The sequence below is a fragment of the Gallus gallus genome, chromosome 1 (genome assembly GCF_016699485.2).
Source record: "Gallus gallus isolate bGalGal1 chromosome 1, bGalGal1.mat.broiler.GRCg7b, whole genome shotgun sequence".
NCBI lineage: Eukaryota > Metazoa > Chordata > Aves > Galliformes > Phasianidae > Gallus > Gallus gallus.
This window is the reverse complement of record NC_052532.1, coordinates 36,583,185-36,610,741: the sequence shown is the minus strand read 5'-3', so window position 1 is coordinate 36,610,741 and position 27,557 is coordinate 36,583,185. Positions and strand designations below refer to the sequence as shown.

Genomic DNA, 27,557 nt, shown 5'->3' with positions numbered 1-27,557 from the left:
AGCTGTGAATCCTTGACTTTTAACGCATGAGGTTCTCTTATTAACTGATGAGAGATAGCACATGGACAATATTAAAAACAAAGCTTGTACTGATTCAGCTCTTCAGTGTCTGTTCACAACCGGTGTGAGAAGTTTAATCGGGTCTCGGATAGTTGTAACAACTTTATTCATCTATTAAAGCCCTTTTGTATTACTTGTATTTGCTTTAGATGGCACAAATAATGTTTGCAATAGCAGACTGCTATAGAAAAGAGAGCTGCTTCATATCCACCGTCAGGAGGCCACAGATGAAAGGCATACATCACTCTGCAAGAAGCAAATATTCCCACTGCACTTTGCTACACAGAATGCACAATGCCAATGGATTAACAGCTGCTAGCTGTCCCCTCTATCTCACATTCTTACATCAACGAGACAACTAGATTTTTTTCTCTAAATATGATTTAATTAAAAACACTAAATTAGCTTCCATTTTTATTTTATAATATGTACAATAGTTACCAAATAATGAATACACTGCATCAGTTATGATAAATTTCACATAACGTCAAAGACATCAGCATGGCATGGAACAAACTCACAATGCCTTTTGCATATACAAAAAAATGCATTAATGTCAACTGTGATTATTTTTAATAACCTGATTATTAATTCTCCAAATAATCTTGGTGTAAAAACAGTGTAATTAATTGTAGTTAATTGATCAGTTAATATATTAGCAAAGATAAACATTAGTAAAGTTCGCAAGAAACCATCGCAGAATTACCTCAAATGTAAGACTGAATGTATTCACATGAGTTACCTTCAGTTAGAAAATAGTTCTGAAAAAGAGCCCAAGTTTGAGCTGTGCATTAATATGGTCAAACTGATTCATCATATGAATGAACAGTCAGGTTTATTCAGATATTGAAAATATGACTATCCTTCTAGTATTCACAAACATTTGTGTATATAGTGTATGTGTGTAAATATATATGCATATATAAAGTGAAGATATGTTAATGTAAAAATATACTGTTCATCCACTCCCAGTTACACAAAATTCAGTATGTGGACATTAAACTGCCTAAAATGTCCATTTCAAATCTACATTCAACCAGCAACAAATACTTAGCAGTATTTTTGTAAACATTTGAAATAGGGAAAACTCATTCATTTACAAAATGATCTTTAACACATATCAGCATCTCTTCAGCTTGAGAATTTTGTACAGCAGTTTCAGCTGGGCTACTGCAGATCTGCTCAAATCAAAGAACTCACACCGTCTCAGATGAGTGTGTGTGAAAGCTCAGCAAATGCGTGATTTTCCAATTCTTCCTTGATCACCATCCATTTCCAGTTCACCAGAAAAAGAAAAAGCACTTGGCTACAAAAATATTAAGGAATGTTATTGAAAACAAAAGGCTATTTTGGTAGAAGAAACTACAAAAATAGTTAAGTTGAGTCATGTTGTAAAGCTTTAATGCAAGAGCATTACAGTACAGATTTTCTTTCCAACCTTAAAGCTTAATCAACACCAAATTTAAATATCCATCTCTCAAGTGCTCGGAGACAACGTGCTCAGTATAGTCTCTCTTCAATTTAATCAGTTGTAATTACGCAGGTGCCAAGCTCTGCGTCTCAGACATCTGTTGAGTGCTTTCTCTTGTTCCATTGGCAGCAATTACAGGTGTTGAGATATTCTGATACGATGACGTAGGACAGCTCAGCACAGCTCCACTTTCATCCTCTCCAGTATCTGAATCTGGTGTAACAGAACTGCTTTCTATCCCCAGGATCTCACTAACTGCTTGAGGCAACTCCTATAAAAGCAATGGGGAAATTTTATTTTATTTTTTCTAATAATTGAGCTCCCCCCCCCCAAAGTAATCATTCAACTGAATTTGGCTGTATTGCAAACATCTGTCTCAGCGGTAGTACCATTTTCCGCATCTGCTTTTCAAACAGACAGCAAAAGAAAGGCTCAGTAACCAATTAATGATTTTGATCTTCATCCCCCAAAATAGAAGTCCACACAACTATTAAAATTACACTTTCTCTTATTGAAATTATTTTTATCTAGTGAATTATGGTATTCATCTGGTATTCTTTCAGTGCAATGGATTTTTCATCTCATCTTTAAGCTCACCATACATCAAATCAATTATACTGAGGTTATCCAGTAAGAGTTAAGAAATCACAAAAGGCACAATTCAGCTTTCCACCAGTGGACTGCACTTCCCTATAAAATTAATCTTGTTTACAAGACATGTGGAATATAGGTGCTCATATAGGCACAGCATATCTTTTATCACAGCCAAAGTTATTTCACAACTTGTACAATTAGAGCCAACTATTTAGTTTTAATATAACTATTTACAGTAGAGATGTTCAAAATATCATTACCTTGCAATTCATCATCTGCATAGAAATTGCTTCTGCTTTGCAGAGTATATATTCCACATCAATTTTCATAGACAGTTCATTGATATGCTAAAAAATACATTCAGAAATAGTAAATGTAACAAATTGTGGGAATATGCTGCGCTGTTAAATATACTGCATGAATAAATATCATCTCATAGGCCTGCCCCCTAAGCTGTGAAGTGCTAAACATACTGTCTATTTGCATTGACAAATGGACGCTAGAAGATGTAGCATGCAATAGATGGCTTTCATCACTGAGACCTGTATGAGGAATCCATTATATTTCTATATCTGGCAAACTACCCAGCCCTCCTAAGTTACTCCCCAGATCATATTTTCCATGAGATATCAAATAAAATCATAAAATACATAGCAAAAATTAAGATTAAACATATTACGCAACAGCTTAAAAGGGAGAATTCACTTTCCATGCACATGATCTTGCTAATTACAGACATCCAATAAGTCATTCTGAAAGCACAGCAAACAGTCAGTTCAAATGCAATGCTTCAGAGGATGGTATTTATCTTCCTCACCCCCCATTCTTCCCAACGTGAAATACAAAAGACACTGCATTAACACCAGAGAGTTAAATAACACGCAAGAACTCAGTACCTTTAATATTTCATTAAAGCCATACTGCTTTTCCATTATTTGCTGTTTTTCAGATTCTAAGATAGCACAACAGAGGAGAAGATGAAAATTCTGGCAAGGCAGTTCTGTCCACATGACCTGTTAAAATATGAGAAACCTTTGAAATGCTGACACTCTTCCTCTGAAAAGACCGGCAGATGTCAGAAAATAATGTTTTAATTAATCTTCAATTAACCCTGAGGCTTAGTGGTTTAACAAGAACAAGCTATTTTTGGAGGAAACTACTTATTTCTGTAATTATTTGAAATTTCTCTTCTAGACAGTTAGTGGCAACTATAAGTTTAAGTTAATATAAAGCCTTTTAAAAAAAAGGGAAAACAAGGTATGCCTCATTCTCTATCTCCTGGCAAAGACACTGAATACTTGTAGTAAACATATGAGGACTGCTCTAAAAGTAATGCACCCTATTTTATGATGTTGACCCACAACTTCAGAGGCTGATGGTGTTGGTACGGCAGTAGAGGTTGAACCTTCCCACCGATATCCCATTCCATGTTGTTGCTGTGTGACAGATGGCAGCAGAGGGGAACTCTGACAGGATGGTGTCTGACATGGAAGTGTGCAGATGAAGCAAAGGGGTGGCACTGAATTCCTTTACATGGAAAACACTGCCCCCACTGACTCTTGCTGAATTGTTTATGGAGACCAAAGAATTGATGTGAGCACTGCTCACCGCCTCACTGTGCATTTCAGCAGTGGTGACAGCAACAGCAGGCCACCTCTGCTGGTACAGATCTTGAGCGTTGCACACAGGCTCTTGATCATTGCTGGCAAAAAAATGCGTAGCTAATGGTGGTGACTATGTTGAAAAATAGCATTTTGTAGCTGAGATTTTGCTCCATCAGCATTATTGTGCTCTTTGAATCTGTGGTAGTTTCCATGGAAATAAATAGGAGTAATTACTTTTGGAGCATCCTACGTACATTATGATGTGATAAACAGAACCTATGGACTATCACATATCATCAGGATTCCACCATCCTCCTCAGATAGTAGAAGTACTCCAAGCAGTTCGATATACAGGGTGTTGTTCTTCTGTACACACATTTATACATGCACTAAGGCACAGGTGATAAAAACACCAGACTAAGATTATAAATTATGAATACAGATATAATTCTCATCAAGTTAAAAAGAAAAGTTAGTCTTTAAAAAAACTGGTAAGAGATACTGCAAACAGGAAATGTGAAGATGAGCAATCTTTTTCCCCAAAAAAACTCATTATCATTTTATACCTTGGAATAAGAGAATTCTTTTGGTTTTGTACATGTTGGGTCCCATATTTATGTGTTACACCCATACCACTTCAACTAGCACAAGATGTTTTTCACACACAAAAAGGTAACCTGATATTCTCCAGTTACTACTCTCACTTAAGAGTCTCCTCCTGAGAAGTCCTGTCCAAGCCTTACGAAAATAAGCCAACGTAACCCATGCTAACATCTCAAGTTACTTCTTTGGCTACAAAGACATAACTTATGCTAATAAGTTTTCTCTTACACCAATAGAGATTTTTTAATTAATCTATTAATCACTTTGTACAGTGATCTATACTGTTGTACAGAAGAAGGATACTTCATAGAGCTCCAAAAAGACCACTGGATTTTGTAAGATGAAATCCTTGCTTACCTCCCAGAGTCGAAGAATATCTTGAAAGCTAAATTCTCTTTTAAATCTGATGAGGAGCCATCGGAAGCAAAAATAAAGGTAGCCTGAGTCTTGAGATTCTAGGAATATGAGCATTACATTTCATAAATACCATATTTGGTTAAGACAATGGGAAAAATAGACTTTAGAGGTACAAAAGTCATGCAATTGATAAAGCTGTAGTCCCTCTTCAAAATCAATGATACTTGGTGGACGATGGCCTAAGTCAGTAACAAGCTGGCACTTTTTCAACACATGCAAAGCAATTACTGAAATCTTATACATTTTTCTAATTTAGAAATCTTCTAAATAAGTCCTGTAGCCATATCATATTACTCTTGGGAATATGTTTGAAGACTGGTCAGGATATCAATGCACACAGAACATAGTAAATTGTTTTAGTTACTGTGCATGAGTAACACACCTACCTAAATAACTGCAAAATCCACTGTCTAGTAAACGAAGCAAAGTACTCAGCTGAATTAGTTGTGTCTTCATACCCTGCATCTGTTCTTCAAAATTCTGATGCTGGATGAGATAAAACATTCACACTGTCATTTATATTAACTCATAATGACAACTTCAATTTACATATATGATTAATTATAACAAAGTTTTATCATAGAAAGAGATTCTCATCATTTAGATATTTAATGCGTGGAGCAGTTAAAGGACAGTACCTGTAATTAACGAAATGTCTGCTTTTTACTGAAAGGTTTAAGTTAAGCAGTGAACCATGCTTATCCAACATCATCCTCATTTAGTTTGTTATGTAACAAATGATAATTTTAATTTAAATTAGTCTACACTCTGTACTGCCAAGCAGCGATGCTGTACTCAAAACAAAAGACAACTTTTCTTTTTTTTTGTTGTACTAGTCTCATATTGTTTCACCACATGCATAAATCAGAGAAGTTTCTGTTTGTGGGAAGTCTCAACTCCAGACTCCTGGACAAAATCTTTCTAGAGGACTCCTGATTAACATGAAATTGAGCATTCTGGCTCTGAGTTACTTTGGAATTTCCAAGTAGTCAAACCTGTCCATATTACCCAGTAAGATTATTATCAACCCACTGTAATTTCTTTCAGAGACAAAACACATCAACTTCAAATATAAGAGAGGATCCTTGCTTTAAAAGTATTAAAAAAAAACAACAAGTTCACAAACTTAATGCCAAATGCTACCCACAGCTTTTGTTTTTTAAATATAAGTAGGCAAGAAAAAGCAAATTATTTTTACCATTTGATCCATATATGAGACAAAGCACCAAAAGGCATCAACTTCATTCTCCATAACATACAAGACAGGTGAAAGCAAGTCGCTCATTCCCTGGACATAACCTTGACAGAAAAAGAAAGACAAACAGGAATTTAGTTACACTTCACAGTAAAGCAGCCATTTTTCAAGTGTGTTAAATGACTGAGCTAGACAGATGTTTGCATTAAGTTTGTATGTTCACTATAATTGGAATTAACAGCACAATTAAGAAGAGAATGGAGAAGGACTCTCAGAGCTTGTTTCTCCCACTTGTCTCACGCTCCCAACTACCTTACCACTGATGTTCAAGTCAACTTATATGTTGTCTCACTGTTACTGCTAACATCTCTAAGGGAGAACATAAATTATGTGCATGTCTATCATCAGCAGTTGGTCTAACATATTTCTCACTTCGACTCGAGCATGGCCAGTTACATTTCTTAATAATGTAATTAAAATTGAGTAACTGACAAGAACTGGAATCAATGAGCATGAAAATAGGGAGCAGGAATAGAACAAAGAACAGAAAACAGGTAAATAATTCAAAAAGGTTAGAAAAATCTATTCACTGTACATTTAATACTATAGGCAAAAATAAGTCTAGAGAAAATGCTGCTGTACAAGACAGTTTAAAAGTCTTTTAAGGATCAACACCAGTTTCATTATAATTTATGTTGAGAAATGCATTCATAAAGCATGTTATATGAACAGCTGATCCATCCCCTTCATATGGAGATTTGTGGCATTAACCAGACTCTCTGTAGCTGTTGTTGAAATATTAAAATGAGCAATACATCAATACTTAAGTGGCTTAGAATCCTTGGACACGTGATGTCAAATATACTGCATTTCTACTATTCTTTCTTCTTCACAAAACGAAAGCCTTCTTCCCTGTGCAAATCTAAGCCATCTAAACTGTTTTTAATAGACCAGGTGGTAAATGCACTTTTATTTCATAAGATGCATGTTACTGCAGGTTAATGCCGGTAGAAGTGTGGAAACAACAAAAGAACAACAACAGGTTTGGGAAGACTTTTTGGTTTTAATTTTCCTTTTCTTTTTCAAGCCAAAGATTAAGTCTCCTTACAGACTTGTCAGAAGGCACAGAGTCAACAAGAACTACAGCTATGCAGGAAACATATTAGCAATTACAGATTTGCTCTGATTTTTTCCTTCAGAATCCATCACAAATAGATTCTTAATTTTAGAATCCCAACACTTCCCTTTAGAAGAACCAGCCACCCATAAGCATAGAAGTGCCAGATGTCATGCTAGGGATGAAGAAGTCAAAAACAGCTAGAAAGACCTATTCACTCCCAATACAAGTATCTCGGCTATACTGTGATTTAAGAACAGCACTGTGTGTTTTTCCACCTATGCCAGATGCATATACTATAGTTTTTCAAAAACTGCAGTGTACCCCCTGAGAATCAGCTTTTAAAGTATTCAGAAATACAGTCATGTTTACAAACAGCTGGTTAAACATGTTGAGTTTTAATTACAGCAGTGGCAGCTGGTTTATCACTTTTTATTAAATCCAGTTAAAACTCTGAAAAGCAAACCTGCCTCAAAACAACAGTACGGTAAAGTGAAGGCAAACTGCCACTTAATTCCTATTCCCACCTCAGCTGATGAATTCAGACACCTATGAGATTAGGTAAGAGAGAGTGAGAAGCAGAATGAGAAAGCAAAGTTTCCCAAGTCATTAAACTACAAACCTTGAATTTCAAGAAAGCACTGTAAGCAATATGAGATCAATTGTGTTAACAGATTTTAACATGTAGCAAAGCTTTACTAAATCAGAAACTAAAACAGCTATTAAGTTCAGAGGAGCACAACTTACCTAAATCAAAGTCATACATGCAATAGGTCATCAAAATATCATGAAGTAAAATCAATCCTGGATTATCTTCACCTTCATAGAACTTATTTGTTCTATCTGTTCTGTTTACATCTTTCTCTAAAAAAAGTCCAGATTTAAGAACATTTTCAGAACACGTTGTACAAAGCCAGCATCTAACCAATCTGTTTTTTTAAACTTCAGTTTATTCCCTCAAACAACATTAGAAAGCTTTGAAGTCTTAAAGACAACAGTTGCATCACTGAAAGAATACTTGAAAAGTAAGAAAATCTCTCAAATAAGAGGATTATTTTTTTTAAAAAAGTTTGAAAGCTTTTGTTTGTTTTAAATGGAAAAAACCTGATTATAATTCAGTGGAAATTTTCTTCACTTACAGGGATTAAGAAGAATTTTATGTAAACTAGCTATGCAATGGCATTCATGAATACTTAAGAGATGCAGCATAAACCACAGCAGGAAGGTCACAATACCATCAGCAAAAAGACACTTATAGTTCGCCACAGCACATTAGAAGTTCTTTGTAACAAGTTTTCATAGCTCATGTTGAGCAGAAACCACTGCTTTCATTAGGCAGTCATGATGCCTCAAATATACCAAGTCTGTAGCATGTTCTTAAAGTAGAACTCAAAAAACATATCCTAATGTGAAAAATTTTAGGTGTACTTTAAGGAAAAAAAAGACTATTTCATAGTTTTGGATCTAGTTTACAAAAGCCTAATATTCTCGTTTACATTTCAGATACTTAGAACAGAACTTCAGCCATTTTTGAACCCTGAATGTTATTTTCTGTTAATAAGCTGTATACAAGTACACTCACTCTAAAAAGCTCAAGACCTTTCTTAACCCTTAGTATATGTATAAAATTCTTATTGCTTCACCATTATTTTAAAACATCTTCCAATAAAAAGGAAACAGCATTTTGTTATTTAGTAAGGGAAGTAAAAAAAATCCAGCTGTTCTGCAGCACTATGGTGTAAAAGCTCCGAATTACTCTGGTTATGAAAAGGTTTTAAGTGTATAAGAAAATTTAGACATCTCTGAGAATAGCTACGTGTTAGCTTTTTTAGTGCTTCTTCCCATATAGGTTACTCAAAAGCTTACATTTCTTCAATTTCATGTTGAATTGCAAAGGTTTGAGTTCACACAGTTGCATGTTTCTGAAACCAAATTTACCTATGAGACTCCTGTAGTCTCTTAATCTTGAATTTCGTTTTTCCTGCTCCTCACTGACAGACTTCCACTGCAGTTTCATCCTGAAATATTCATCCCTGAAGAAGAAAAATCATTTTGAAACCAGAACATGCTCCATCATTACATTTCCCTTTTTTTTTTTCCTTTTTAATTCATAGAAAGAAAGTATTGAACTTTCAAGTTACACCTTAAAAAAAAAACACCAAACAATTTCATGTGTTTTGCAACTGGAAACTGGACTCACGTTTTCCTTTTTTGCAAGTTTGCTCTCTCTTCTTTAGTGCTATTCCAAGGAAAATATCCCAAAAGAAATTTCCATGCCTCTTTTCTTAGAGTATGGCAGAGTCCCTAAGGAAAAATTGGAAGCATTAACAAAAATACTAATTCAGTTTCGTGAGGAAACACTCCTACAGCAATACAATGCTTCTGAAGGTAACAGCTTAAGAGGAACAAAACTTACTCATAAGCTCATTCTTGTTATTCTGCAGCCAAACTTTATTTGCTAACTAATACATTTGAAGGTAAAGGAGGAAGAGAGCATGATTAAGCAACAATATAACTCAGATTCATCAAAAAACTGGAATGAAAACTAATTTAACATATGCTCTAAACTGTAGAACTACTGGATACTTCCTAAGAAGATAAAAAGCTTTTCAAAAGGTATTTCTTCCTATATTTTTGCATCACTGCTTGAAATAAACACCTTAAGGGCACCACAGATACTAAGAAACAAAAAAAAGTACCTTTAAATCTATACATTTGAACATGATGCTGTTCAACTGCCAAAGTTTTGTCTCCACACACTTATCTTGAGTACTAACCTCCCGTTTTCTTTCTTTTCTAAACAAATAGTTTCAACTAACGAGACACTGCCAACATGCATATGAACCTTTCCAGCAACCAAAAATACCACTGTTCACTGAAGGATGCTATTTGTCAGACATCTAAGTAATCATTTCTATATGACAAAAATGTGCCAGCTGAATCCTATCTCATACATCAAAAGAGATTTTTTCCAACTCCTAAAACTCCACCCACAGTTTATCAGTCCAAGGCCACACTCCCACCTCACTGCTTGATGTCTTGCTGTATTTTTTCCATTTACTACTAAATTAAGGCAAAGAAAACAATGCAGTAAATAGCATCAACCACTGAAATTTGGTGCTCCAGCCAAGCAATAACTGGAATCCCAACACTTCAATACGTAACACTTCAACACTTACATACTCTTCCAGTATGTAACAATGTAAGAGAAGCATTGTCTTTAAAGAGGATCTCCATTTAATCTCCATTAATCCATTTAATGGATCTCCATTTAATGTACTTGTTATCGAGAGTCATGAATAACATTAAACACTCGCTCCTCTGGCAATGGAAAACACAAGTGACACTGAAACACTGGTGGCTGGGAAAAAAAGGTTTGTAGGAATTGTCACGATTGCACAAGGGTCCTTTACCTGGACACGTCAGGCACAAATAGATTAAAGACCTGTCACACAAACTGAAAAAATCTTTCAGTTTTGCTCTACCCTCCTCAATATGTATTTTTAATAACTGTAATATGAATGTTATTCTCTACCCATGCTTAAACCCCCAGAAGACTGCATTCTTATAAACAAACATCAACAAGTTTGGAAAGAAAGCATTAAGGCATCAGGATTCCCACAAAAAATAAAAGGAAAAAAATCAACATTGAATAACACCAGACAGAATAGCTACAGCATATAACAAACTTATAAAACTTGCATCAATGAGACTGAATTCACATTCAGTGGACTCAATTTTGCAATTACTGAATTGCAATTCAATAATATTGGTGAGCATTTAGTACTGAGGGCCAAATTCAGGTAAACTGCTCAGCAAAGAAAGGAAGCTTTTAATGGACAAGAAAACATCCTTAAGGAAAGCATAAACCTGATAGCCTAACACTCATAGAAGAATACCCTGAGTTGGAATGGACCCACAAGGATCAGAGTCCAACTCTTGACTCCACACAAGGGACCACCCCCAAAAAAAAAAATTAAAAAAAATCAAACCCTACATCTGAAAGTGCCGCCCAACCACTACCTGAACTCCAGCAGCTTAGTGCTGTGACCACTGCCCCGAGCAGCCTTTTCCAGGGCCCAACCAACCTCAGATGAAAAACCTTTTCCTAACCCCCAGCCTGACCCTCCTGCGATGCAGCTGCACGCTGTTCCCTCAGGCTCTGCTGCTGTCACCAGAGAGCAGAGCTTAGCCCTGCCACTCTCCTCCTCATGAGGAGCTGCAGGCCACCACAACGCCTTCCCTCTGCCTTCTCTGCTCCGGGCTGAACCACAACAAAGCATCGGTGTTTTCCTCAAAGTCACTTTGATTTCTCCTCTCAATCACCTGGGCCTCAGTCTTTTTAAAACCATTCCCTTTTAGTCAGACACCGCAAGACCTCTCTATTTGTGCAGTACACTGTATGGTTATGAGATTCATGAGGTATTCAATGAGCATTACACCATCTTTTATAAAGTCACTCCAACAATACTGACTAGCTCATGCCCAAAGTCCTACATGAAGCATTACAAGTATAAGAAACCTAGCGTAACTATAGTTTGGGAAGGAGAGAAAAGGACTTTTGAAAAACGGATTACCCCTTTGAATATTGATTGCTTTATGTAGTCTACATTTAAAATTCTTCCTTCAGAATCCATATTTTTAGTCCATTCTTCAATTGACACAGGCTCTCTTCTACTAACTTCAGGCTGTTCTCCTAGGTCGATCTGAAACAAACACAAAGGTGTTACACAAATCCCAATTAAATACTTCAACATTTTTGAACAATCATATAAATACTACTGAGCTTGTTATATCCTCATAATGAATTCAACTATATTTTCTCGTGTTCATATTTGTGTTAGCCTTAGATCCTCAGAGTTAGTATGTCTACATTAGGGAGCAGTATGGAGCAATGCAGGCATAAAGAGCAAAACACAGCGTGCTAAAGACCTACCTGACTATCCAAGCTAGTATTTCAGATTTTGGAAGAGGATGCATTTGACATAGCCTTCCATCTCTACCAACACCTGCAAACTACTTTCAGGTTAGTCCCACGGACTGAACCCTCTAAACAACTAGAAAAGCAATAGATAGGTGCAGCGCAGCCAACAAAGACAACAGGGAGTTTCACATGAAAAGCACATTCTTGACATGCACTAGAGCATTTAAAGAGAGAACTGAAGAATGAACTCAGGTTCAAGGATGTTATTCTGAAACCAGACTAAACAGTGTGGCAGTAGGATCAATACATCTGTGTCATATTCATTTACACACTCACTCGTGTAATGACTTCAAATCCTGGTTCCTCCTGCTGATTTATCTTTAACCCTGGAATAGCATCATTGAGGAAGTCTGCCATTTCTGAGGGTGGTCGCCTTTGAGTTGAAGGGTCACTTAATCGGAAGCTATCAAAAATATAGTTTGTGACTTTGGAAAACCTTCCCATTGTTACCGTGTATGGATCTTTTTTCCATTTCTGTGTTATAAGAAGGAAAACAAGCAAATTATGAAAAGCCTCAGATTATTTAGGATTCTTGTGCTTAAAGGAGATAAAAACAACAAGTAGAACATAGTAAGACTCAAAGTTACTGAAGTTTCACGTAAGTAATTGCACATAGTACATTCACTGCATGATTCAAAAAGTTGAGATCCTAAGTATTAAAATAATACTACTGATTGATCTGAAAGATTAGACAGCAGTATGCTGCATAAATCTGACCTATGTATACGACCAGATCAGACTCAGTGTTTACTTTCCTGTGATTAATGCCACAAAACATCATTTTTCTGCCCAAGCTTGTCTACCTTTACATCATGTTGTACCTTGAAAATTCAAGTACTCTGCTAGCAATCTCACAGAAAACTTTTATATGACAACTAAGTCCAGAAACTAATGCACTTCTGAAGATTTCATAAATTAAATGAATCAGTAGGTCAGAACTCTGGTCTCATTCAATCACCAGACATTTTGCTTCTGACCCTCTCAAGGCCATAAACTCCACCAAGTGATAAACAGTTTAAGAAAAAAAACTGTATTAAGCAATACTGTGCTCTTTGCTGCTGTATTTCCAGCCTCTCTTTGAAACCATCAGACAACAAGAAGAGAATATTTGGTCAATGAAAGTTTAGAAATTTCTGTTCCATTTCTAAAACTATCTGTGCCCAGATGTGCACAATTGCAGGCAAAAGTAACGTGTATAGGTTTAGGTTTTAAACAGGAAGGTTAAGAAACAAGTAACATACTAAACAGCACACTTGTAACTGTGCTTCCTAGTAAGCGCTCATTTTAGGATACAATTAATGGTCCTAGAATGGCAATGACTAAGGAGATTTTTGTGATATAGAAAGGCTGGCATTTTTCTTTTAATAAAAAAAATATCAAGCAATACATACCTGCAGTAAGCCATATGATGGTTCATCTAGGAGATTTTCAAAAGATTGAGACAGAGACTTGTTCTGAGAGTTCACAAGAAGAATGAGTTTATCCTGTGGAGATCTACAATAAAATCAAAGCATGGGGTTTCTGTGAGCACCACCGGTTTTTCTTCAAAATGGTTTAGAACATTTACAGGTTTTAAAAGTCACATTTCAGGTTCTGTGCAGGGAAAACAAGTGTGATGCAAGATCACTTATGGCAAGACTCTATATGCTAACACTTTATAAAACAGGGCTTTTTTTTTTTTTGTAAGTTTATGTCATTCATCCTGAGTTATATTCCGTACCTTTTCAAAAGATTACTATGCTGTAATGAGAAATTACATGAGGGCGACAACTTTCAGAGTAAATATTTTCTATATTTAAGAGTGGGCAAAAAAAGATGATGGGAAAAGAAATTCTTTGAGGTAGTCAAACAACACATACACTGAAACACCTTTAACATAGCTCTGTGTGAAAAGAACCCATGTCACCATACACAGTTAATTAATTCTTTCTACCAATTAGTAAATCTTATGTTTTTGTACACTGTAAAACATTACATAAAGGACTACAAACTGCCTTTCATTGTTTGAAAGCATATGAAAAAATTTCTAACCAATACTGTTACAGCAGCTACTGTCAGCCTAATTCTAAAATTGATCCAGTAAGAGTTTACCAACACAACAATACAACAATTGTACTGTGAAACAAACATCTGATTACTGTCACACAAACACTTGTGTAGACTCCAAATTCTAAATGAACGCAAACCTGATTTGGTGTAACTCACTGCATTTGTACACTCTTGTACTTCAGGCTTGTACAGTCAGATGAAAATGATAGCAAAGGCAGCTGGAAGTGTGCCACTCCTAGTATTATATCTTTCTTTTGCTCTCATTCCCCCTACATCCTCTTCCCTCTTCTGGCATGGGAACATGATCAATTAAGCAGCTCTTGAATCAACACCACTTACAGCTCAATATATTAAAGCAGTGACAACAGTTCAGAAGCCAATCCGACATTCAAGCCTTGGAGTTAGTAGCCAGGCTGGAGAATGCTAAGCTCTTTGCCATCTAATCCTAACCCATGGCACAGACTTCCATTTATAAAACACCTTACTATATCACTCTTTCCCAAAGTTTAAGTTCACTATTTCTAGTTTTTGAAAGAAAAATTACTTTTATTTTTATTAATACCTGCATCATCTACCATGTTATTAAAATCAAAGATAAGAACTTTTTAATAAGCCTTATCTGTCTTCAATTCCAACATGACAGAACACTGTCGGATATGAAATCCAACAAGAGATCTCATTTTGAAACAACCAGACACCACAGCCAAAGATCTGAGGCAGCGAAAGTTAATGAAGCTCAACTGGCTTTTACTAAAAAAGCTGCATGGGGCAAAGGCTGAGTCATGTACTGTGTTCTTCTTAACTAAAAGAACAAAAATCTTTGTACGATACTCCCATTGTAATTCAACATTTGCTCTGGACAGCTTGTTCAGTATGGGCAGCTACGTGGCTAATGCTCAAAACACACTTGTGAATTAGAAACTTAATTAAACATTTATTCACAATGCTGAAAGTTAGGAAGTGTCAGTGTGGTAATTTCTCAATATTAGCCTGGTGCAACAAAACTAAGAAAGAAAATCTTCAAAGCAACAGATTACAAGTATTTTGTTCACGTTTAGCTCCCTCACACACACCAATTTCAGCAATGTCACAACATTTTAAAAGGCACAGTGGTAATGAAAGGCAAAAACCTTTGAGGTAGCATCAACAGAGGAATAAAATACTTAAGACAGAAAGCTATTTTAGGAAAAAGCTTAATTCTGTATTAACATCAGTACCTGATATCTACATAGATAGAAAGGTTGGAATAACAAGTAATTGCATTGCCGTGTACTTCCTCATGCAATCCAGAAAACATCTTTCTCTATGAGAGGCTGCGTGCTTAGATACTCCATGTAATAATTAAGCACAAGTAGCTACCACAAAATGACATAAATGCGCAAAGAATGGTTTGCACCTCCACAAGTTACTTAGTGTATTATTTTCTTACAAAAGAAAGAATAAATCATACATTAATAGGCCACAGGGAAGACTTTGCTGCCAAAAATAGACCTTATGTAAGTATTCTAACTAAAACTGGAAGTTCCTGTTCAGCTCAATGCTTGACTTCATGCAAATTTAATTTTCATAGCTTCATCATAGTTCTCAAACTACATACATAGTTCCCAAAGTATCTGCTGTTCCAGACTGAAACACACAGTACAGTCTCAGACAGAAATACCATGCAGCTCTGCACATTCCAAATGCCCAGATATCACCTCAAGCTTCCCTACCTTCCCTTATCAGGGAACTCTGTTAAGCACTCCTGAACTCTCCCATGCATACAGCTGCTGGATCAGAATGCACAGGCCTTTTAAGAACAGACCTGAGGACATGACACCCTCTGTACACACAGTTTCCTACCCAACCTGAGAGGAAATGTTTTGTACTCTTGCTGCAGGAACATCCATACTGCCTGACAAGAGGCTATAAAGGACAAGAACTAAGCATCTACTGGGTCAAATAAAGGAAGAATGGTTAAGTGGCCAACTATTCACCACTGACTATCTGAAAGAGACAGTGTTTGAAATAGGAACCAAAATCCTTACCTGTTTCACTTCCATTCAATTACTCACCAATAAATCACTTTTATGTAGCAATGTGAATTACAATTATTTGTTATTATTCAGTTCTACAGAACTGAAACTAACTGAAGCTGTCACCCAGGGTTTCCTAGCCTCCAACTGTATAAAGAATACTCTTAACTATCTCTTCATCTTGTCTCCCTACTACTCACCTGCTTTGGTCCTCACAGATTTTTCTTCTTGAAAGGCTTGCAGACAATGCTACCAACAGTACCATTTCACCAGCTGGTCACACTGACCATATCATCTTCTCCAGGCAGTTGACAACTTATCACAAACTTGGCCACCGCATCCTCATATTGCCAAAGCCTCTTGCAGATCAGTTCAATGACTATACAACACTCATCTCCTATTGGCTTGCACTTCAGCATAACAATAACACTTAGGCCACAGCTTTACCAACTCACTGAAGGCAACTCTGACATCCTCAACACTTCCAACATAAGAAGGGCCCTCTATAAGAGTTCTCAAAGCCATTTCATTATCTGCCTTCAAATCTTTCATCAGAACATGTTGTGAGAGATGCTAACACAACACAGTATATATTACACAGATCAAATATCTTCTCATCTCTTAATGCTCTGCCTAGCCATATTTACTTTACTGTCTTTTTATATTATAATTGTGATTAAACAGTGATAGCAAAACATTTTATTATGCATCTACACTATGCCCAACAGAAAGGCTTTTATTCATGTAAAAAGCCTGGAGGTAACACTATATAAATATAGAACAAAACTCAAGTATTTAACACCATGATAAAGTCTAACTACACTTACACTCCAGAAACTGGTTTGAAGAATAAAGACCAAATGTAATAGATGTTCCACATAGAAAGAAGTTACAGAATTGAGTTCTGTGACAAAATATTTATATATCAAGTGATGTAATTGATACGCTCACTGGATCATACATCAATGGCAATATTCAAACATTTTTCTTATAGGAGCAGATCTCAAATTTTAAACACAAGTTATCCCAAGTAGCTGCTCGTGGAAGATTTAACTTTACATCATCTGAGTGTTCACGAGAAGCTTCTGAATTCACTAGAGGGAGCTACTGAGGTACGATAAAGCCAGTATTTCTGAAGTGGCTCATAAAGTATTCCGCAATTTAAAACTTCAGCCCATATATTCATTACATAAAATTACAGCTTTAGACACCTTGAAAATTGATTCTACTAACAAAAAAGGAATTGTAAAATACATCAGAAAGCATTAATCTGAAACTAGCTGAAGAATCAAAGAAGTAAACCAATAATCCAAATTTTAAATCAGAATAAGACTGTCTGGTACTTACTCTCTCAGCACAACATGATTTTCAAGGCATTTAATAAAAAGTTTGCTGTCTCCATGATGAAAATGTAGAGCTGGAAGCTTCACATCATCCTTCAGACAGAACACCAAATAAGACCATCCCATGCCTTCTTTGTTTTGTTTGATTGATTTCAGATCTGTCAAACTGAACAGGAATGACCACGTGCTTTCTCCATTTGTGTGATTTGTAGCATCTTAAAAACAAAATTATCATGCGATTTTAGTTTGGTTTTCAGTATTAGCAACTACAAAGCTATCATCTGTCCCTGTTCCTCTAAACAAGCCAAAAAAACCCACAGTAAACAGAAACCCAGCATTAGTTCTGATAAAAAAAAAATATGTACTATAACTACTACAGCCATTTCTCATTGTGTTTTCTCATCTTGTACAGACTTTTGAAGTAAATAGTTCCATCAGACTGCTTCCTTTAAGATCTGACAACAGTGAATGAAAATGAACCAGAAGGTAATGTACAACTTCAAAATTCCAGCAACATGATAAATCCCACCAGCACCTTCACATGGTAGTATTGCTCATTCAAACTAGATGTAATATATATCATAATACTGTATAATGCTGTATCTACTGTACAGCATATGTTGCACACATGCCTTGTCAGGCTGCAACCAATATAAGGGAGATGGAATTGAAAAGCTATTTCCTCCTTTACTGTGCAAATCTGTGCAAGGTGGTAATACATTCAAAACAAAGGGATTCAGTGTTACTCCACCAGTAAACTGGAAAGAGCCAGCATGCCTGCAGGGACACTGGCACGTACCCCAGCCTATCACCATCAAATTACAGCCACCAGAAATAAAGAAGTAACAAAAAAATCATAATCTAAGCCAACAGGACTCACTTACACTTACTTTGGATCAAGATGGACTCTGCCTCTTAAAAATTCAGAAAAAAAATCAATACAAACCAACAGCAGAATAAAACATTCTATGCCTGACAGAGATTTAGCCCTGTATCACCTTGTAAAATTCTGTGTTTGAAAAGAGCTTCCACGCTAGGATTGCACTTTACCCCAAAATGTTCAGTTTAAAGTCCAAACCCTGTACTCATAAATGATATATACGACAGCCAGCACTACTTAAAACTACCACAAAAATGGAAAAACAATCACAAGGGTCTGCAGTTTCAGCTGATAAATACAGAGAAACAAGAGTTATAAAGAAAAAATACAGTGATGAATCAGAGGAAAAAGCTATGTTGTTTTTTTTTTAATTACCTATCTACTAAGATAACATAACAATAATGTAGCTATGAAATTATTTTCCCAAAGTATGTTCATTAGACAAAATAGGTTTTCTAAGCTTCCACATAGAAAAGACTCAAATACAAACATAACTATCCATTCCATCTCCCCCTGCTGTTCCAACAATGAAAAACATTTGAGCAGTAAACGTTTTTCTTTTTTTTTTTCCCCTCTAATAATACATTTTGTTCAAATCCCATAGGAGCAACTGAAGGAACTGGGGCTGTTCAGTCTGCGAAAAAGGAGGTTGAGGGGAGATCTTATTGCTCTCTTCCAATATCTGAAAGGTGCTTACAAGGAGAGCAGGGTTGGTCTCTTCTCACTGGTGACAGAACAAGGGGAAATGGCCTTAAGTTGTGCCAGGGTAAGTTTAGGTTGGATATCAGGAAAGACTTCTTTACAGAAACGGTTGTTAAGCACTGAATAGGCTCCCCAGGGAGGTGGTTGAGTCATCAACCCTGGATGTGTTTAAAAACCGTTTGGATGTGGTGCTCAGGGACGTGATTTAGCAGAGGGCTGTTAGTTGGGTTGCGGTTGGACTTGCTTAGGTTAGAAAAGACCTTAAAGATCATCAATTCTATGATTCTAAGATTGTTAGAGTTCAATGCAGACAGAACTGTCACATCATTTAAACCTCCTGACCACATGATGCTGGATTTACTATTTATTTTCTATATACTTCTCTACTAATTCAGAGAAGAAATTAGATTGGAGGTAAAAAGTAGGTTTTAAATGCTGAATTGCTTTTCCACATCCAGAAATTCACTTCTTGCCACAAGTGCTTTTCAATTCCTAATGAAATCCATTATACTGGATTATGAAGACAAATCTTCAATTACAAGTCAGAAGAAAGAAAAAGAAAGTTCACTTATTTTTGAAGTACCTCCATTTGAATGGGGTTTCTTTTTAAAAGAGACGGTGGTGACCATGTCCCATTCTGCTTCATAGTTGTTTGGACGGTCTGCTCCTCGAGAGGATTTTTCTTTGGGCACTGGAGTCCACTCTACCACAGAACTGGAATCCTAAGCAAAGACAGTAACCATCAAAAAAAGCACAAGACAAGATTCCCAGACTCAACAAGCAGAAGAAAGAGTACCTTCACTTTCACAGATGAAAAGAATTTTTGGTAATAAGCTCTTAACACACAATTCAACACAAGAAATTTTTATTTATGACAAGAACTAAGAAGAAAAATAGTTTTACTTAAATTCAACGTGGTGCTACAATATCTAAGCCTCTTTCACAGATTCCACCCAACACAAAACTTTATTTAAACATAAAACTTCCATCTTCCTGCTTTATCACATCCTTCCAACACAACCACTGGATCTTAGAACTTCAACAGACTTCAAATACTTCGCATTAGAACAGTGTCTCTCTGTTTTGAGTCTAATTATGAAGAATGAATCACCATCACCCAACAAAATAGATGCAGGGAGATTGATGACTGATTTGCTTACGCTCATTTGGTCTTTGTTACTCAGACAGTTCTCCCTTTACTTTATGTACATACATAAAACACATACCCCCACAACCCAAACCAGGCCATAATCCACACAGGATATTCCAACATATAGCTATTAATACCAATGACAGTTGCGTATATAGGTTTTGCCTCCAGTTATAAGGTCACCTACCCGTAAGTTCCCACAAAATCAAATCTCTAGAAAAACAGAATGAAGATCATTTATAACTAATGAACATACCTTTCCTGCACAGAGGATATTAGAAGTATCCAAAGTATCATCCTGTGGCCTCCAGTCTACTATAACTTCATTTTCCTACAATACAAACAACAAATCTGTGTAACAAATTACACATCCCCCCTATTTACTCACAGTATGATTCAGGGACAACTTACACTATATATAAATGATGTTGATGTCAAGAACAATGCAATGCTTATTCATTAATGAAATCCAATACTTAAGAAAACATTAAAGATTTCTCAAACGCATTAGCTTGGCCAACAAATGTAAGAGGCTTCTACAAGCGTACTGTACAAATACCTTCTCTATGACACGCAGTACTCCAGATATGAAGTTGTCCTGATCATCATTTTTTCCACAGGATGGATGAATGAATACTCCGTCTTGCTCATATAAAACCTGAAACAAAGAATACAATGGAATAGGAGACAAACCGTTATTCATTATCATTTTGATTCACCTACATAGGTTGAAGTGAATGCCTGAAGCTTCCTATATTTTTATCTTCCTCTTTTTCTCCACTTCTAAGATTCTCAAATATATCAAGAAACAATAGAAACTAGAACTGATTACATTTATTCTCTAACCAATACAGCAGCTATTATAACTTTGTCAGAAAGTCACAAAAAATGCACTCAACAGTCAGTATTATTATTTTTTTTTTAATATATACATAATCTTTTTCTGAACATACTAATTCAGAATTTTAAAATCATCACATTTGCAGTCAGGCCAGTAAGCCAAAAGTTCAGGTGTGCAAACTCACTAGCTATAAAATACAGAGCTTAAAATAGCAACAAAATTCGGTTTACTTGTCCTTTCTGTTGTATATTTATTTCTCAAGTTTCCCCTCACTTTACAGAAGGAAAAATGATAGCATGAGATTTAATCACAAATATTGCTTGTAGGAGCTGATGAGGTCACTTAGTCTAAACTCCTTCTTGAAGGATTAAAGACAACACTATTAAGTTCCCTTCCAAATACTGGAAGTCTCCTTTCCTTTGCTCTATTACAAGCTTTCTTTTTTTCTACCAAAAAATTAATTAAGATCCTCTTTATTTCTAACAAATACCTGCTCTGAAATTCAGCCTCTGTTTAAACACTGCAACTTTAGACATTACTTAAAATGTGCCTTCCAGTATTTGGACCTGATCTATCACCACAACTACAAGTATGAACCAAAGTGATCAATCACTGGGACAGCTGTTCCAGATAAAACTCTGCTTTGGGGTTATATCAGTAGATGTGCATTTCTGCCAGCAATTTCACTAAGTATAATTAACTACACCTCCTCAATCTAATATATTACACCAGTTATTCCATGCCATCAAAACAGCCCTACTACTACCAGTCTAATTATTAATGTTTATATTCTTTTTCATCCATTAACATCACCTGACAACAGTAATCACATAACAGGAAGATTCTACATTGTTCTGCAAAACAGATCCACCTCTGCTGTAACACATGGTGAAATCGAGGAACTTGGAACCTGCTCAGAAGTTTTAGAATAGCAAGTCTAAGCTTGTATTTACTTCTTCTGTTATCAAATACTTAACGCAATGGAGCTTAAGGAGTTGGGTTTTTTTAATCCAACCAAACACTGAAGAAACAGGATTGAGTCACACACATACAGTAGCACAGAAGATGCAATAAGGTATCTAATTTGAAGAAAGATATGGCATTCACCATTCATTCATGTCAGTCATTAACAACTCCGTGCCATGCGGAGACAGTAGCTATTCTACCAACTAAACTGACAGAGGGGCTGTAAAAGCAAGGAACCACTGCACAAAACTCAGGAAAGCTGTGCAATGGTTGTTTTCCACTGACCACAGAAAGCAGAATGAAGAGGTTCAACACTGGCTCAGCTGACAAAAAGCCACCCTCTGAGGTGCAGCCTTATCTGCACTGTTCTAGGACATGTCATGGGCAATGCCAGTTCAGGTTATGGAAACCTGTTTGCATATTTATGTATTTATATTCCATGTCCAGCAGAATAACTACCTGAAGTCCTGCTGTTACCCCAGTAAAAAGGTACTATCGTTCTTATACTGAAAAGTGCAGCATGGGAAATTCATACCACCAGCTCATTCTGCTGTGTATGAAGAGAACTCAATGGGTAATGCTTGTTGCATTTTATTGTCAGAGACATACAAAAGAAGGCCTTCACCACAGCACATCAACAACTACAATACATGCTAGACCACAAACAAATGTTTTAGATTAAACTCTTGTCATTTGATGGCAATTTATGGTTTTGCGCAACCAGCTAGTGAGACACTTACAGCACTGCACCCAAACACATTGAGATGTAGGCAACAGCAAAGCTAAACAGAGCAGGTGGTCCTGCCCATCTTACTCGTTAATACCCATCCTGTCTGTGCTGGACACCACTAATTGATATAAGCCAGCAGTGTGCATTTGCAGATCAGAAGCCAACCATACCATGGGCTGTATCAAAAGAGGTGCAAACAGCAGGGCAAGGGAGGGAACTGTTTCCCTCAACTCTGTCCTCATAAAGCCCCATGGAGAGCTGTGTCCAGGCCTGGGGACCCCAGCACAAAAAAGAGAGTTGTTCAATGAGTCTGAAGGAGGCCGTGAGAGATGATGAGAGGGCTGGAGCACCTCAACTATGGCTTGTTCAGCCTGGAGATGTCTCAAGAGAGACCTCATTGCAGCCCTCTAGCACCTAAAGGTGGTTTACAGAAAAGATGGAGGGGACGACACTTTAACAAGGAGTGCAGCGATAAGACAAGGGATATTGGCTTTAACCTAGAAGACGGTAGGCTTAGGTTAGATATAAGAAAAATTCTTTACTCAGAAGGTGGTGAGGCACTGGCACAGGTTGCTCAGAGAAGCTGTGGATGCCCCATCATCCCTGGAGGTGTTCAAGGCCAGGCTGGATGGGGCACTGGGTAGCCTGATCCAGTGGGTGGCAACCCTGCCCATGGCAGGCGAGGTTAGAACTGGATAGTCTTTTAAGGAGCCTTCCAACACAAACCACTCTGTGACTCTATGAAATTGTGCACTCACTGCTCACAGCTTACATTCCTTCTCCTACCTCTCTTCATACAGCAGCAACTTGTCCAACACAGGACATTTGAGAAAGCAGAGAAGCTGTGCAACAATCCTGCTAGCTCTGTCTTTCAGACACCTCACGCTCTCTTCCCATATCCTTACACACATTCTCCTTTTCTGCCAGAAATTACAAACCAGGGCCTCAATCACACTTCCAAGATGCCATCCAGCTTACAACAGAAACAGCACGCAGCACTTACAGAGTGAACCAGCCACTTTGGATCACTGAGTATTGTGGCACTGTACAAATCCAGATTCTAGCAACTCTTCTACATTTTTGCCTCGTATTATCACATCAGGTAAAAGATCTCATTGTGGATTCAACAGCTGAAGCAGCAAGCAGGCATGCTCATAAGAAAGCAACTTAGCAGAAGTCTGAATGCTCCACAGACTACAAATTAAGGAAAAATGGCTCTGCCTGCAAGCATCAACAGATATAGCAGCTGATTAGCATCTTATTTTACAGATGCTATTACAGAAGGTGCCTTTTTACAGAAGGTAAACAAAAAAAGATGCAACACAGTAAGGAAACCACTACAGGCCAATAAAATAAATTCAATTTAGTCAGCGGCTGTTCTGAGCTAATTTATATCAACAAAATAAATACCACCGTTCAGAGCTGGTCTTTAAGTTAGAAAAAATAGATCTCAATTTACAAATCTGCATCATGCTGCTTTTATTTCCACCTCCCTCTTTGGAACAGCTGAGCCATCTCCAGGGCTTACTAACTTTGCTCAGCCGTCAGCAGGCACATGGCTGGGCACTGCTACGTCACTCCACTTCCAGTCACCAGACACCACCATATTTGAGTACTCTGCAAAGCATCAAGCTCATGTCAATTGACCAACGTGATCTTTTGCTACAAAGAAGATACCTAAGAAGATATCTGAGTTTATTAAGTGGATAAAAGTTTCCTTGCATATCTCGTTTGCCGAGTCTATGGCTCAACCTGTTTCCTGAGACAGTAAAATTTCTCACCCTGCCAGTCTTAGAAGTATAAGACTCTTACAACAAGTTTCCAAGCAGAGAAATGAAAATAAAATACAAATATTCATGTGAGAAAGCTTGCAACAATGGGAACCATATATCATAAGGAAAGTACCCTCCTTTACAACAGTAAGTTTTGCAAGACAGTGCGACAAAGATCTCTTTGTCAATCCTTGCTACGAAACAATCTCAATGACATCACCTCCATACACACATTACAGCATTTACATTACTGTTTAGTAATACCTACAGTGAGCGCTACCTCAACATTTCTAAAACTATGCTGGCCAAATATCTGAGCTTAGACCAAGCTTTGACTTGAAGAGCAAGGACACAACGAAATGACAAATAACTACTCTGACAGCCCATGCGTCAGCTGGTAATTTGAGAAAGATCTAACAGCCCATATGCTGAAGATAGACTCAACTCCAAGAACATAAAACAAAAATCATTACTGCCTTTAGAACAGCTGTAATAATAGCCTATACACTGACAGGCTAAATTTATACTTCTCCCCACAAACAGCTTTCTACCTCATTTTCTGAAACCGTTCTCCATTACAGGGGTGAGAGTTGGTCCAGAAACCGTTCTCTTTAATCAGGAAAATAAATAAGCAACAAAAAGAGGTAACACACCTACTTTCATGAATAAAGCCAAAAGCTCTGAAAACAAAAGACCTTACTGACATTTAACAGCATTAAGTTTTCTGGAACTGTGTTAACCGTACTGAGAAAAACACTAAAAAAACCTTCACAGTAAAAAGAAGGAACAAAAAGGAATCTAAGGAAAGCAGTACATACAGTTGCGTGAGGTAACTATAGTTCATACCACATTAATGTATGAAACAGAAACCAGAGAACTGCGAAAAAAGAAGGACATAATATGAAATAATGAAGTTGTGAATCCATTGCTATTAATAATGTCTGGGACATAAAATTTAACAAAAAAGAAAAAGCCATAACAGAAGGGGAAAGCATACAGGATGAAAATAAAAGCCTCATTCTGGTATGATTTGCTGAGGGAAGATTTCATTTCTTTTAGGAGGAAGTTTTTCACACAGAGGGTGGTGACACACTGGAACAGGTTGCCCAAGGAGGCTGTGGATGCCCCATCCCTAGAGGCATTCAAGGCCAGGCTGGATGTGGCTCTGGGCAGCCTGGTCTGGTGGTTGGTGACCCTGCACATGGCAGGGGGGTTGAAACTCAATGATATTTGAGGTCCTTTTCAACCCAGGCCATTCTATGATTCTATGATTCATGACATCTGAGTCAAGGCAGGCTATCACAGCTCTTCAGTCTATCACAATACATATTCTGTAGGATTTTCTTGTGTAATGTTTTTCAAAAAATTATTTACACAATAAAACGCATTACGTTCATGTTATTGAGCATGGAGCTCTGCCAAACAAGCCTAAAGCACTGCACAAGCTAATACCCGCTACTCTCCCAAGCATCTATCACCTGAACTACATCATTAGAACACTGCACAGCCAGAAAGAAAAGCAGACTTAATTTAGGACCCTCATCATTTGGAAACACACCAAAATGCAAAAAGCCCTATGTGAGAACACCAAGGCACACTGCATTTATTCCACCTGCAGTGAAGCTTCCTGAGTTTGTGAGGCCATCTAGAATCCTGCTGCCACCCAAAGAAGGAACTTGTGACCCAGTGCCTTCCACACACTAATGAAAAAGTAACCCAGCCAAAAATAAATGCACCTTTCTTTGTATTTTCTTCCAGCTTGCTAAACCAAATCACTTAGTGATCAAATGAGTATAGCATCCAAGCAAGCAGAAGTGCAACACAAAGGTGGCGAGAGCTCCAGAAGGATGAGTCTGCACACATAAACTATTTTGTAAAGTTTAAGAAAGCACAACTGTCACTTTGCTCTCTGTTTCAAGAGCTCTTACTTTACTGAGATACCATAATGAAACGTGAAGAACAGGAAGAACGTTGGATCAGAAGCGGTGTTAATATGTAACTGTGAACATGGAATAACTGCAACAACGCAGAGATCCGTACAAGTTTGGGCAAACTGACTTTTAGTTCAGTGAACGACAAATACACATTAAATTCACAAACAACCCCCCAGCAGTATTACTGATAATAATAATAGATATGATAATAAAGCTGCCTTCAGAAAAAAAAAAAAAAAACTTCAGGAAGAAGTTCCTGACAAAAACGTATGTGAAAAATAATGCAAAACGAAAGCACTCATCAGCACCCAATAAACTACCATGTAAGCTGGATTTTAACGAGCAGGAAGATCTCAAGATCTATTTTTTCAGGCTTTTGAGGAAGATGCTTTTTAATAAGACAAGGATCCAGGCAGTAAGGCCCTGAATGAAAACAATCTACTTCGCTTCCAGGACTGAGTGGAGAAGAAACATAACAGTACGTATTCTTTCACATAACTGGAAATTAAATTGGCATATCTGGAAACAGCCAGGAGGTCATCCCAGATCAGCCATGCTACAACTTGAACGCCTAACAGCAGTTAAGGGTTATTTCTGAGCTGTAATAGAGGATATGGTAAAGCCGCCCGACCAAAGCAGTCCCTCCACAACCTCTCCGCAGGGGGAGATACGCATTTCCCTGGCAAAACCGTCCCCTGAGGAACTGAGGGCAGAGAGGACATGCGAGCTCAGCCCAGCCCTCGGGTTCCACCTTGCCGAGCTCTGCTTCATCCCCAAAGCGCTCTGCATTTCGGAACAGCGACGTGAGCAAACCGGGCGGCCCGGCAGCGCTGCGGGCGGGCACACGCAGGCCGGGAGAGCCCGACTGCCACACAGCGACCCGCCCGGAGCCCGCCCCGCGGAGAGCCCGCGGCCTCCCAGCACGGCCAGGCCCGGGGGCCGTGACGGAAACCCGTTACGCCTCGCTGAGAAAAGGCCTTCGGAGCCACGCGAAGGCCCAGCAGCATCCCCTCCCCGCGAACGCAGCGAACCCAGCGCGGCCTCCGAGAGAGGAGGAGGAGGCGGTCCCTCGGCAGCGCTCGTTACCTTGCCGCTCGGAGGCGCCGCCATGTTGCCGGAGTGTTTATGAT

General features: G+C 37.7%; 1 protein-coding gene across 1 annotated transcript; it reads right to left on the bottom strand.

Annotated features, from left to right (window-relative positions):
• Positions 1 to 461: 461 nt before the first annotated feature.
• Positions 462 to 27,557, bottom strand: TBC1D15 (TBC1 domain family member 15). Its single transcript, NM_001012809.3, has 17 exons — positions 27,514 to 27,557; positions 20,744 to 20,842; positions 20,441 to 20,515; positions 19,618 to 19,756; positions 17,457 to 17,667; positions 13,437 to 13,539; positions 12,322 to 12,519; positions 11,639 to 11,767; positions 9,262 to 9,365; positions 9,000 to 9,094; positions 7,809 to 7,925; positions 5,948 to 6,048; positions 5,136 to 5,235; positions 4,690 to 4,787; positions 3,022 to 3,138; positions 2,386 to 2,472; positions 462 to 1,802 (listed from the first exon to the last, which is right to left on the bottom strand). The coding sequence occupies exons 1-17, from the start codon at positions 27,535 to 27,537 to the stop codon at positions 1,596 to 1,598; spliced, it is 2,004 nt and encodes a 667-aa protein (NP_001012827.2). The 5' UTR covers positions 27,538 to 27,557; the 3' UTR covers positions 462 to 1,595.